Below are 14,140 nucleotides of genomic sequence, written 5' to 3'. Positions count from 1 at the left end.
AGCCAAGCATGATGCCCCCTCACATGGGGAGATATCACAGCCTAGGTATGAGGTTATGTATGTGTGTGTGTGTGTGTGTGTGTGTGTGTGTGTGTGAGAGAGAGAGAGAGAGAGAGAGAGAGAGAGAAAGAGAGAGAGAGATGAACTCTACTGGCTTGATATAAAGGAGGTGGAGATGAAGGTTTGACAGGCAGCTTCTCTGTTTCCTGCGTGATTATTCCACCTCATCTCCCTCCCTGCCCTCAGCCCAGCATCATCCTTTCTCTGTCTCTGTGTGGGGCTGTTATTGAAGAATAGCGGGGTTGACAGTGGAGAAATAAGAGGCAAAAACATGAGAATAATACGGGAAAGAGGTGTGAGAATGAATGATGGGAAGGTGAGAAAAAGAGCAGGAGGGGGAGCAGAACCTGAGGGAATAATTGTGAGGGAAAATAGATTTTAATCAGATCTTATCATGTTGTTTTTCTGCTTTCATGTTGCATTTGGTTATATTACTGAATAAATGAACAAATGCATTAAAAGAAAACCATGTATTACTCAAGATTACATCACATGCTCAAACCCCTTATAGGTCCAAACAAATCAATGTGACAAATGAAAAGCATTAATCAACAAAATGATTTCCCCTCTTCCAACAGTTCACTCCTACGCTGCTGGTGCGTGAGGTTATCCAGTTCAATCCCATCAATGGTCAAAGCCCCCATCGATTGAGACAGAAAGAACAAAATCATTTTGAATCCATGGCGATGCTTGACCAAGGTAGATAACAAGAAAGAACAGGAACATCCATCAGCCTCTGCTGCCGTTCTTTACTTATAAACATCCTATTTTCCTCATCCACATCCTCACTCACATTCACACTTCTTTTCTCTTCACATTTTTCATCAAAACATCTCCCTTCACCTTCATATGTCACATAGAGATCAGCATAGTTATTTAAAAATGGAGGATAAAGAAAATAAGGAATATCAGGAGAGTATTGCAGTGCAATAGAGACGTCGAACAAGCTTGAAAGTATTTTCTGAATTTGATTTAAATTTCCATAATGAGACATGAAAGAACACTTAAATATCACTTCCTTTATGAAACTTATATATGAAATTCAAACTAACTTAAATTTGAGTCATTGTGAGAGTTTTATCTGCTGATGGAAAACAATATTCTCAAATCACTCCGTGTGTCTTTTTGATTATTTCTCATTTGAAATTATTGTTAAAATAAGACTGCCTTGGGTGCATCAACAAATAAATTAACCTCTTGATCAATGTGTAACTATATGACTTTTTTTTTTTTTTTTTTACAAGTCTTTTTATTTCATTATAGTGTACAATAATCGATGCCATTTCATATATTGTAATATCACAGTACACTCACTACACTCCCCCCTCCCTCCCTCCACCCGCACATGCCCACACTGACGAAACCAAAAACATTTATTAAAAAAAAAAAAAATGCTTCTCAATATAACTTAAACAACAGAGCCATGAAAATGAAAATAAACATAAAACGAGAAAAAAAAAAAAAAATATATGACTTTTTAATCTTTACCCTTTTTATTATATACCCATGTTAGTTCTCAATTTATGATGAACATCAAACAACAAGTTTTCTATTATTTTTTCTATCATACTAAATTCATGCTGCTGTCCTTGTAAGAGCTCAAGGTGTCATGTAATTTGTTCTTTGGAGCAGCTGAAGGGCTCTGATGCGTCGGTTGGATATAGGGAACAAGCCTCAGATGTGGCAAATATGACTATACCACTTCTAATTTTGTAGATATTATCATTTGAAATTCCTGTTTCCACCTCCGAATCTCTCTTTTCTTTCTACTAACGCAACCATTACTTCTCACTTCCTCTCATATCTCTATTTCTGTCGTTGCATTGCACCTCACCTCTGCCTATCACTTTTCACACTGATACTGTGCATCACATCCTCACACCTTCGTACTTGTGATGTGCCCGTATGGACTGTGAATCTCAAAGGGAAACGGAAGAGCATTAATTTAAAGGCATGTGATTACGCAGGAATACATTCTTCTGTTCAGATTGATCCCACATTACATCAAGCAATATGTGTAGATCTATGACATTTATGAGTGTTTGTTTGTCCGTTTGTAATTGCGTGTGTGTGTGAATGTGTAATTAGAAAAAAAAGATCTGTGTAGTGTGAAGCAATCTGTCGCTCCACACAGGCTGAGAGTGTGAGCTATAATCTGCCGTGATGACGCCGATCACAGCCTGTGAATGGAGGTGCTGCGGGACAATGCTCAACCGCTCTGTGCCGGTGTGCCATTACAGAGATGACATCATTCCACTGCAGCACTTAGCGCGCAGCACACACACACACACACACACACACACACACACACACTATCAATTACGACTGCTCAGTTCTCAGGTCTCCCCCTACTGTCTTGGATTCGTCCTCGTGTGGGCAGCAGCAGCAATTAGTATGTGTGTTTCTGGGTGTTTGTGTGCGTGTGCGAAGCAGGAGTTCAGATAAGGTATAGACATCAGGCGAGCTATCGAGATTAACAGAAGCCCTACCACATCCATCAGCTGGGTAGTGTCAGAGCTGGGGGATGGGGAGCCCACTAATGGCCATATCTGAACGGATCCATCACATCTCCATCTTGTTTACACTTTAAACCCCCCACCACATATTGATGAGTCACTTTTCATTAGCCAGTCAGTGCATTTGTGCCTGGCATCGTGTGTCTCCATTTGGGCGCTTATGTGTTTATGGGGAAAAGCTAGAGATTAACAATAGATAAATAGATGGATGGTAGAAAAATACAACATTATTGCGTGTCCACCCACATCCTGCATGTCAATTATTACTCTGTATTTAGCTGTTTTATCTTCATGTCACCCAACCTGTCATTATGACTAATATCCAATGAAGCCACAGTGACTCCTCACCCTCCAGTCTGGTCAGGGAGTCTGGGTGCGTCTCAAGTTATTATGCCTTTTTTTAAGCCTTTTGTTAAGGTTCAAGCTTGTTTTGGTCTCAGGTTTGCTATACCTATTATTTGATATGGTTAAACTCAAAGCTGGGACCCATTGGTGAACTGACTGGGGATAAACGACAGACTTTAGTCGAAGGTCATGAGAGGATGAGTGGTGGATTAATTACAAGATATCATTGGACTTAATATGGCCGTACACAAGCAAGAGAGACCATTTTAAACTTTATTTTTTTTTTTACATTTTCTTAAATCTTTTTGTTGTTGAGGTTTTTTGATAAACACAAACTGTTAAATCCTGAAAGATCACCTCACTGAATGGTTGAAGAAGATTTATTCTTTGAGCATTCTGATGCATCAAGTGTAAACCGTATAAGTCTGTTTGGCATTTTATTTGCTGCTATCTACTTCTGCATATTGTGTGCTGAGCACCGCCCAAGACACACGACCACAACTTGCTATCTCGTCAGGTGATAGCACGTGGTCTTTTGTGGAGATGAAACTATGACTCACACTCTTGGATAACATTATAAAAGACATCACCTGGTGAGTTACACCATAGCTCAGGACGTCATTAACCTGATTCCAGACTTCTGAATCACCATGTCATAGATTTGCTCCACGAGTCAAATAGGCCATTGTTGTGTTATTGTTAGCTGTTTCAACGATGAGGAAAATAATTGACTAAACGTGAGTTCGAAAGGGGGGATTAACAACTGGTTGATGACTCAAGAAAAAATCAGTATCGGCAATGACTTCTTCAGCTGAGACATCGAATGAAACAACGCACACTCAAATGATTTGTATATGCTACATTATCATTACAGTGAATGTCTGGCAAACACAATGCTGTCCTGTATTGAAGATACACAGAAGTTTGTTCGCATCTTTGTTTCATTCTTCCAAGGACTTTAAGGCTTTCGGTGTGACTCAGCTGTAGGTGTGTACATGCTGACACTGAGAACAATAAATAAACAAAAGACCCACGTGTGATTTGGTAATCACAAGGCACTCAAAGAATGTACTTAAAGGAACAAACCACTCCCTTTTTAGGTATAATTACACATCCCAATCTGACACCGCATAGTCACAGATAAATGAAAGGCCCAATTTAAACACCTGTTAACAAATGCACTCAAACAACATGTCCAAGTGTTAGTTCCTGATAGGTTTACACTGCGAAGACATTGGTTATACACAATGTGAACAATAAATACACATACACCCTCCAACAGTTCACAAGCGCACATTATACGCCCAGTCACTTGAGCACCTCTGAACACTTCTTATTTGAATTAACCCTGACTTGATTTGTGGTTAATTGCCTCCTTTATAAAAAGATGACATTTAGAAAATAGGAGCCAATAAGACAACAGACAGACAGTACGAACAGACAACAGATTTGAGCCTTTTTTGTTGTGTTTAGAGGAATCCTCAGCCACAAAATCACAATGTAAATATCAAATACTCAACCTGTGAAATATGAAATTCTTGTAGACAACTTGTTTGTCCCTGCTTGCCTCCACACAGTGAACAAACACATTCAAAACTGAGATAGTCCTGGTGAATTGAAGTAAATTAGGGTCGTGGTTTAAAGGTACAATGGGTAGATACGAGTCACCAGCTACAGTATTATATACAGGGGCAGTATTTCACCTGTTCCACTGGGTCTAATCTAAATGTACAGTCAAAAGTTAAAAAATAAAGCCAACTATATTATTTTCTAGTATTAGTTTGGTATATTTATTGTGTAAGTATTAAATATTGTATTCTATAGCTATATAGCTTACTTCGAGTGGTTACTCTTCTATTTATTGAATGTGTACAGTCTGTTTGTCTGTCTTTCTTAGCGTGTAAATACAGGTGTTGATATGGTTTTGTTGCTAGTATTTTTCTAATTCATTTCATCAAGACTTTTCTCGTTTTTTTGTCTTCTCGTAAAAAGGACTTCAAACTTTCACAGCCTAATAATTGATATATTAATCGTCATTTGTGGATGAAATAACTTCAAGAAGACAGGAGCATATACCTTTGTAATGCCCTATACAAAATGAAAACTTATAGAGAATAAAACAAATATTTAGTCATATTAATGCCAACCCATTACCATGCTGGGATAGAGCAGACCTTAAATCTGGATGTAGATGGTATGAAATAGGTAGAAACAAAAATGCAGACCAACCCTGACTTCAGTGACCTCATGTGTGACTGGTGTGACTGCAGCCATGCCAGACATGCAGTCAGTCAGGTGACCAGCTGACTGGGAACCGCTGTTGAAATGTGGCTTTGGTATTTGTAGGTGTGGTGAGCCTGTTCTCAGTCATAAAGCCTGCTTTAATGTTTCTGAGTTTTGCAGTAAACCCTGAGCTTTGGGATTATCTCTATGGAAGAGCACATTGGATTTCCCCCCCCAATTCCTTTATGCTTTCTAAAATGTCTCCTCTTCATGAAAGAGTGCTTTAAGATATCAAGTTAACAGAAAGGGCTTTGTGTTTGTTTGAGGTTCTTTTGTATATTTGAGGACAAAATGAAAGGGCCACATTGGTAGACCGAAAGCACCTGATGCATGTCCTGGGTTCGGCAACAATGACAGTGCGGTTATAAAGGTACCATACTGTGTGTGACAACACAGCTTGGGTTTCACAAATCATTCAGGCTGGCTTTACTCTGACAAAGACCAAAATGTATACAGAGTGGTCTGTAATTGTATTTCCATATAGTGGAGCATTAAACGTGGGTGGTTGCAGAGGCTCAAACTATACTTTTTAACAAGTTAATGTGTTTCAGAAAAACAGACGTATGACATATTTTGATAATAAGAGCAGAGTGGCCTGGCAAGGTTCTGTTGAATGTTTTTATATATTTATATAATGTCACTTATTTAGACATGCAAGTGACCCCCATCTGTGAGTGTTCCCCCTCTCCCTTTTTATGTTACGCAACCACAGAAGAAAAGCACCCAGCCCAGTGTCAGGTATCAAGGGTTGCTGTACGTCTGCTCTCATTTATTGCAGCCTCACAAAAAACAAACATTGTGCAAGAGGACTTCCAGGAACTTTAGGAACACAGAGTTGTTTTGCTGTTCAGACTGACATGCGAAAGAGATTCATCTCCTGGAGGGAGTATGAGGTTAAATGTGTTCACGCACAAGTGCTCACACTCGCACTGTTTTGGAAAACACTTGGCAGGATAACTTGTGAATTAACAGCACATGTAAGGCAGGCAAGCGCTGTAACTTTTTCCTTGCCTCGCAGAAAATTCCTCTCATGGTTATATGAGCTGTTAACAGCAGCCTTGTGCTTCCACAGCACTCGTGAAATGTATACCGCTAATACTTTCATATTTCTACAGCAATAAAACCATTTAAGACAAGGACATGGGTAGGGTGTGGAGCCTCACCAAGCTTTATTTACATGCGCACCATTTCTTATACAAACTAGATTACAATTCAAAATGGAATACACAGGAAAAATACCCACTAACATCAAGTCGAGAAGAAGCAAGATTAATAAAGGGCAAAGTTCAAAGGGCAAAGTTCAGAGGGTGTATGGAGGGAAGCTGGCCTGGGCCTCTAAATAAAGATGGTAAAGGTCCAAGAGGAGATGATGAAAAGGAAACGTCCACGAGGTGATTAAGGTATCTAGTGGTATGTCTCTATTTTTTTTGCTTTTCTTACTTTAAATGTGCACATGTTGTGCTGCAGGTGTGTGTGTCGGGCACAATAGGACATAATCCGTGCTTGGATGAAGCAGTAGCACTGAGTGGTTGTGTGGAAGGCCTGCTCCACTATGACTTAAGTGTAAACTATTTCCTCAAAGAGCCAAAACATTTTTCACTGAATGTTCAAAAAAGTATGGAACACCTTCCTGCGATTGAGATTTGCAGTTTATCAAGGATCAATAACCCCTCTTTAAATTAAAGGATTACAGGGTGTTCCTGGATTTACCTTGTCAGTCTTCTTTACAGGAGTGAAGTGCTCCTAATATTTAGTACAATCAGCATAGATTAATTGAAATGCTTAGCAGCTCAGGTGATGGCTCAGGATTCCCCCCTTCCAAAAGACGTGATAAATGCTCAGGAAAATTTCGGATGTGACAAGTGTGTAAGAAATTCCAGCTCGTTGTCAGGTGACACTTTAACCACTTCAAAGTTATGACCAAAACGCTCGCTGAGAGCACCAGGACGTTAACCTGCTGTACTCCACGTGGAATACAACTAGTGTGAAGCTGAGGAACGTCCGTTAACGAGGCTTTCCCTGTGCCTGCCTCGATGTACACACACTTGTAATAATAGACACATTAATGCAGGAGGATGGTGCAAGTGCTGCTCTGAAAGCCCTGATTTTAAAGATAGAAAGTGTGTGCGTTTCAGTGCTTAAACACACAGGGTTCCTTTCGATTTTACAATTTCAGTCGCAGGATGGCACCATCGGAAGGGTCTAGGGGTACAGCTAGGTCATGCACTAAACCTCAGATAGCACAAGAGGTCATTCTAGCCAACCATGCACACACTCTCCTCTGCATTGGCCTCAAAGTGATTCACACACATCTGTACACTATTATACACAGCCGGGCATACACTTCATGTCGTTACCCCAAACAGAGAAGAGATACCAGGGTGTCCAGATGCTACAACAACGGTTTTTCCTCCATTTTCTAAATCTGGTCCAACAATTTCATCGCTGGTATCAGGGTTCCCCCTCACTGGGGCGTGTAACGTTGTTCATTATTTCTTCAACTTTACCTTCAGAGGTATCACAAAATCCAAGGGTCAAGTACTACATGAGTATATAAGGACATACAGCGAGTATATATGCATTTCACACAGTTTCATAATGCATAAATACATACATGCATACAGTCGGCTGTGCTGTATGCACCATGAGGGATGGTGAGGGATTAGCACATCCTCGTGAGATTAATTCAACAGAAATAAACTCCACAGATAAACACATACACATTAACATGTTCTCAGGAAATACAGGAAGTCACCTGCAGGAGCACCAGGCATGTCCATGAGGGCATGTGTGTATGCAAGTTCAACAAGAGGAAGAAAAAAAGAAAAAGCTATGACAGCAAAACCAAAAATGACAGACCGCGTGAAGTTTTAATCCTGATGTTTATAATCCTTCTTCCTCTTCACCTTGACGGCCATAAAAGTTCACAGGTTACAAGTTCACAAACACAAAGCATTACTGTTTTTATCAAGAAATGTTAAAATACCATTAGAATGTGACTTGATGTTACTTAAACGGGAAGCCTCCCTTTTCCCCCCTGAGTGATCTTTATATATATATTTATGCATAAGAAGCCCCACAAGCTCATGACAAGAAAACAGCAGAGCTTAACACAGATCCCTGGTATTTTTTCTTCTTCTATCTATGTGTGTGCAATATATTTGTGTGAGTGCTGTGATTTGGCTGCCAGCATGTCCTACTGTTTGTTTTCAAGTAATTTGGCAATATACAGAGATAGCTTATTGTTTCACTCGAGAAATAAATGGCTTCAAGAGGAATGAGCCTGAAACCCTGCAAAAAACCCCTCCCCCCCCCCGCTGCCCCTATACAGGTTCAACCTTCGCCGTGCTACAAGTGGCTGCAGTTTTGGGCTTCTGCAGGTCGTGGGTAATAACGAAAACAAAAACGAACAAACAAAATGCACGGCTTGCTCTCAGGGCAGGATTCAACACTGTTTACATAGCACCTGTAATGGTGTGGAAATGTTCATAACCCTAGGAAACAGGTATTCATTTTGGCTACATCTTATGCAGTGATAAACGACCTCAACAGAACTCACCGGAAGTTAGGAAGTCTCAGAAAAGACTGACAAGATCTTTCCCCTTTCTTCTTAACTCTACACTGACCTGTACAAATATCCATGACAGAGATTTTCTTCAACTATTTTTTTTACAGTTAGATATACACAAAGATAGCAAATATGTTTGTAATATTCAGCTAATTTTAATATGACCCTCAGTATGCAGCATTTATTTAACTGAAGAAATTGTATTTGAACAAAACTGGAAGTGCATGGCATTGAGTTGAATTTTGTGGTCTGAAGTTTTGCAAACTGGAGAAAATTGTGTCTGTTTGTTTGGTTGTTGTTGTTTATGTGTGGCCTCTCAGTAAGAGAGATACTCTATTTCCATCTTTTCATTTCATCAGTACACCATTTCTTTTTGTAAAGACATGTATGATGCAGAAACAAGTATGATAAAAACAGAAAATCCATAAAACAAACACTGAACATTTAAAATCACTATGTGAGAACAGAGGGACATTTCTTTTTTCAACGTAACACATCCCAGGAAACCACTGGATCAGATTTACACCACATCACTTCTTGATTTTCTCACTTTAGTCTTTTTTTGTATGCAGTCAACGGAAACAACTGTACCGCGCACTCCTTCAAACTTTGCTTGATATTTTGTCCTTTTATTCAACCTGAAACCCTCTCTGATTAAGCAGTGTCTCTTTTGTATCAACAGACTGGGTGTCAAAGTAAAATTGCATAATTCTAAGATTTGTGAGTTTGACATAGCTTTTTTTGATGTTCTTGTTGTAGTTGTTGTTTCAAAGGAGTCTTTGAGGGCTGATGTGCAGTATCTCTAGAGTCTGTCGGATCGTTCAGGTTCACGGTGTGGGAGCAAAGGTAAAGCTCTCGAGAGGAAGTCTTCTGTAAACACAGGGTTCGTATTTTACGTTGTGCTGATGGCAGGTTTGGCAAAAAGGATGTTGTGTGTCTTATCTTCTCTTGCACTACACAGTTCAGACCTGTAGAGATAAAGGACGAGATGATTATGTTTGAGTATTCATACTCTGTTCTAAAGTCAAATGTTTTGTATTCGGGATGCACCGATCAGATTGGGTCTTCTTCACCAATATACTTGTTTTTTCCCCGATCTACAGTATACACAGTACTGTGTACATATACATAGTACAGTACATGCAGCGGTCATTTTTTTGGTTTTGGGAAAATGACAAAGCAAGGCAGAGTTGAAGTAGTTTAGTAAATATATGCAGAGACATGTAATTACATCAAGGGAACATTTTCTATGTGTATTCAAAAGACAACAAGTGCAGCAATGACTCTTATTATTGTTTATAACAGGAGTTCTGTGATTTCTCTTTAGGTATTGACAAACTTCTAAACAATATAGATACAATTTTCACAAGCCTAGAAAGCATGTTGGTCTATGAATGTTTCCATTTACATTACACTTTCAAGTTAGCTTACACACACATCATAATCAGTTCTGCAAACAGGCCTTATACAAAGTTTACAATTTGGAAAAAAGAGCATTTGTATGGGATCCGTTCTTGGCATTGGCAAAACCTTGACTTTAGGTTTAATCAGTGCATCCCAAAGTCCCCTTTCCCCTTTATCAAAATATGCCTTTGTACAAATACCAAATGATTTCTGAAATGCACACAACACTCGAGCATACACACCTGCTCTGCTCCTCCATGGCCTGAATCTTTCAGCTGGGTACCCAGCTCTGAGAGGTCTGCTTGGTGCTCGTGAAGTTGCCAACTCCATTCATGTTGGCCAGAGAGTCAAAGTTAAAGTCCAGACCATCAGCGTCCATCAGCTCGTTCCTGATGATGGAGTCCATATCACACTCCAGGCTGCTGTTGAACATGTCCAGGTCCAGATCTGTGGGGAAACGGTCCTGGCAGAGCCCTCCACTGCCGCTAACTGTCCCATTCAGGAAGATCGAGGTGTCGATCTGCATGGAAGAGGAACCGTTTCCTCCCAAAGGTGAGAGCAGGAGCTGCTGCTTGACATTAGCCAGAGCGTTAGCCTCGTTGGCTAAGTTAAGTCCTCCGTTCAAAGACCTCAGTGAGCTCTGGTTGTGGTTGTTACTTTGAAGTATCTCCCCTTGGCTGCCCTGAAGTCCTCCAGTCGTCCCAAAAGTCATTACGGGATCATTACGGAGCATGAGGCTACGCCGTGAGTTCTGGGAAATGACGGCGGCGGCGCTGGCCTGTGACATCAGCGGGTCAGACTGCGTCATCATAACATCGCTGTGGCTGTGGCTGTCAGAGTTGAGCAGGTCTTGTAGCGTCTGACTGCCGAAGCGTGACAGGCTAATGCTGGAGAAGGAGGTCTGCTTGTTCTCCTGGATGGTCTGCATGGGGGACGGACGCAGAGAGGAGACCGCCGTGTGGGGGCCAAAGATGGAGTTAGTGTAACCATTCACTCCCGCGTTAGGAGGAGAGGTGGTGGGGGGAGAGGTGGTGGAGGAAGGTGAGACTAGCCCAGTGGGTTTGGACCCAAAATTGAACCCTGAAGGACCATTTGGAATGGCCGGCCCTGTGACGGTTGGCACCAGGTTAATGTTATCCAGCAACTCATCCATCAGGTCATCTGTGAGTCCGTCATTCAGGTTCATTGTTCCTGTGAGGTCTGCCAGGCGGGGCAGCTCAGCCGGCACCGCCTTCCCGCCTGTTGTAATAGGAGACAGCGCTCTGCATGGGCTGGAGTAGAGCATCGGCGAGAGAGGAGGCTCGTCATCGGGCACCTCGTCTAACTCGGGGTTGGCCAGAATGGGTGAGAGGCGACCACTCACTGTGCTGGCGTTGGAATTAGTGCGGGAGCGGAAGTCTGTCCATGCGTCCAGCTCCTCGCTGCTGCGTGAGGTTGGGCTCCCGGGCCACTTTGAGAGACCCGAAGGACTGTCTCCCCCCTCGCCCGCTGCAGCCGCTGCAGCCTGCAGAGCTGCCTTCTTCTTGGCCGCACGGCCACGGGCGGACTTTGTGTACTTGTTGCTGTTGTCCATGGAAACTGCACGGCGGCGAGGAGCCTTGCCGCCCTTCCCTCCCTCCGGGTTGATCATCCACCAGGAACTCTTCCCCGTTCCTTCGTTCTGGACGCGGATGAAGCGACTGTGGAGGGAAAGATTGTGTCGGATCGAGTTCTGTAACACAAAAGAGAGACACAGAAGAGACTGTTATGAGTCAAATCTATTTGAAATAGTCACTCACAACAATTACTGGCACCAATATTGATTTGTTTTTATTCTTTCTTTCCTAATACCAATACAGAAATCAATGAATACTTCCCATTAAGTCCAAAAACACAGGTCCATAAATCACCCACTACTACTGATTCTGCAGCGATGTAAACAGTCGCTTTGGTGAGGCAAAAATCCTATTGTTTCAATTGTTCATCCACTAAATATAGACAAGTTACTCTACACATTAATGTGTAGAGCAGCACTAAGTGCTGATGTCGGCATTGTTCCCACCGTAGCTTTTGTGTTATGGGTATAAAGGAGACAACAGAGACAGTGGTCTATAATCAAGCGTCTCCTCGATTATGAATGACATATACAAAGAGCCCCTGTGTTGCTTAAGGAGCTTGTTCTGTGTCAGATCATGTGTGTTTGTGCGTGCCTGTGTGAGTCTTGTCTGGTGTATATTGATCAACTCTGAGCTCCTGCCTTGTGCAAGCCTCAAAGGCTCATTGTGGGAAACTGGTGCACATGATGGCCCCTGCTAATTATCAAGAGTTGTATTCACAACAAAGAGATGAATGTATGTACTCATTGAAAAGCCACATAACAGCTCTTAGACTGATACACTTATTTAACACTAAGTAATTCTTTAAAAATGTTCGCCTTCTTTAAGGCATGCAGATTTCTAATTATGTGACATGCTGCTGTAACGAAAACAATTTCCCAAATTTGGTACCAATAAAGTATATCTCATCTTAGAAAGGAACAGGATCTGATCTGAATAGGGATTTTAGATTGAATAAATTAAACCACACACACACACACACACACACACACACACACACACACACACACACACACACACACACACACACACACACACTTTGTGTTTGTTTCATCCGAGTGTTCCAGGGTATTCTTGAAGGCCCTGACGGTTCGCCACTGCACAAAACATGTTTGCAATGTGGAGATGTCAAATTCTGTCTTCCCTAATCCATTAGTGCATGTTAAAAGAAAGATTATATGATCAAATTGGGCTTTGTAGTTATTTAAGAGCAACTTCACTTGATCTGTAAATTACAGCCCTGCACATGAGCATCTGGAAAACCCCATGTCTACACACAAGCACACACAGAAACCACCACAACACTCAGTCTCAGCCATCTGGGAACTTAAGAAGACATCATTTCATAGTCCTTGTATGACAGCATAATGATGATAACACAAACATGCACACTAAGAATCAAACCTCATATATCAATTCACAGTTAATCTATTATCTATTTTCAAAATGCAAACATTATGAGCTTTTTAATCTGACTTTCTCTTTAAAAGAATGTGTCCGCTTCATTTTGTGCACAGCAACCTACTTAAGGCCTTGTCAAATTCAGTAGTTTGCCTTTGTCTCCTTCCATACCCTCTTCCCCTTCCGCAGTTTCTTTTGTTTCGCAAACACATTTCTCTTATAAACTTTGAGGGACTCTGGGGCTATGCGATATCCTCCCATATAAACAACCCAACCACCATCCACAACACACATGCACGCATTTTCTCTCTGTTCTCCCCCCGTGTATATTTTTACTCCATAAAACAGAACAGATATCTTGGTTTCAAACGCCAAGGGCGAAGTTTTGAGGGAATCACAATATTGTTTTCCATGAAGTAATTCCGTCTTTCCTGGACAGCAGTTTACAGATAATTTGGTCTGGATTGTTTTTCTGGTCAAAGGCAGTTCAATTAAAGAGGATAAAGACAAGCTTAAGTTACTGCTCTGAATGCTACGCTGGCGGAGTAAGAAAGTTTGCTCTCTGGGGAACCTGCGAACTTTGCTAGTGTGTGTGTGTGTGTGTGTGTGTGTGTGTGTGTGTGTGTGTGTGTGTGTGTGTGTGTGTGTGTGTGTTGAAAATAACAAAAGTTGTTTTTGCAGGACTATTTGATTTTTTGTGATCACTGCTGTTCATTAGCAGCTAACCCATAAAAAGTTGCTTTAAATCATGAATTGTTTGTGTATCTGTGTTTCCCAAGTGTGTGTGTGTGTGTGTGTATTCTGCGCAATGAGGTAAGATGAGAAGTGATACCAGGGAGACCAGTGTTTATCCTCTGCCAGCATCTCTTGAGGCATGACGTAATGCATATTCACACACACACACACACACACACACACACACACACACACACACACACACACACACACACACACACACACACACACAC

General features: G+C 41.4%; 1 protein-coding gene across 1 annotated transcript in view; it reads right to left on the bottom strand.

Moving 5' to 3' along the window:
* Positions 1 to 6,647: 6,647 nt before the first annotated feature.
* Positions 6,648 to 14,140, bottom strand: part of foxo3b (forkhead box O3b) — a 94,122-nt gene continuing 86,629 nt past the window's right edge. The window contains exons 4-5 of the mRNA XM_010795285.1: positions 10,419 to 11,887; positions 6,648 to 9,740 (exon numbers count right to left, since the gene is read on the bottom strand). Coding sequence (XP_010793587.1) covers positions 10,448 to 11,887 — 1,440 coding nt within the window. The 3' untranslated portion in view covers positions 6,648 to 9,740; positions 10,419 to 10,447. The remainder of the gene's footprint in view (positions 9,741 to 10,418; positions 11,888 to 14,140) is intronic.

This window comes from Notothenia coriiceps, unplaced genomic scaffold (genome assembly GCF_000735185.1).
Source record: "Notothenia coriiceps isolate Sejong01 unplaced genomic scaffold, NC01 NC01_scaffold00037246, whole genome shotgun sequence".
In the NCBI taxonomy this organism is placed as follows: Eukaryota; Metazoa; Chordata; class Actinopteri; order Perciformes; family Nototheniidae; genus Notothenia; species Notothenia coriiceps.
This window is presented reverse-complemented; position numbering and strand designations above follow the sequence as displayed.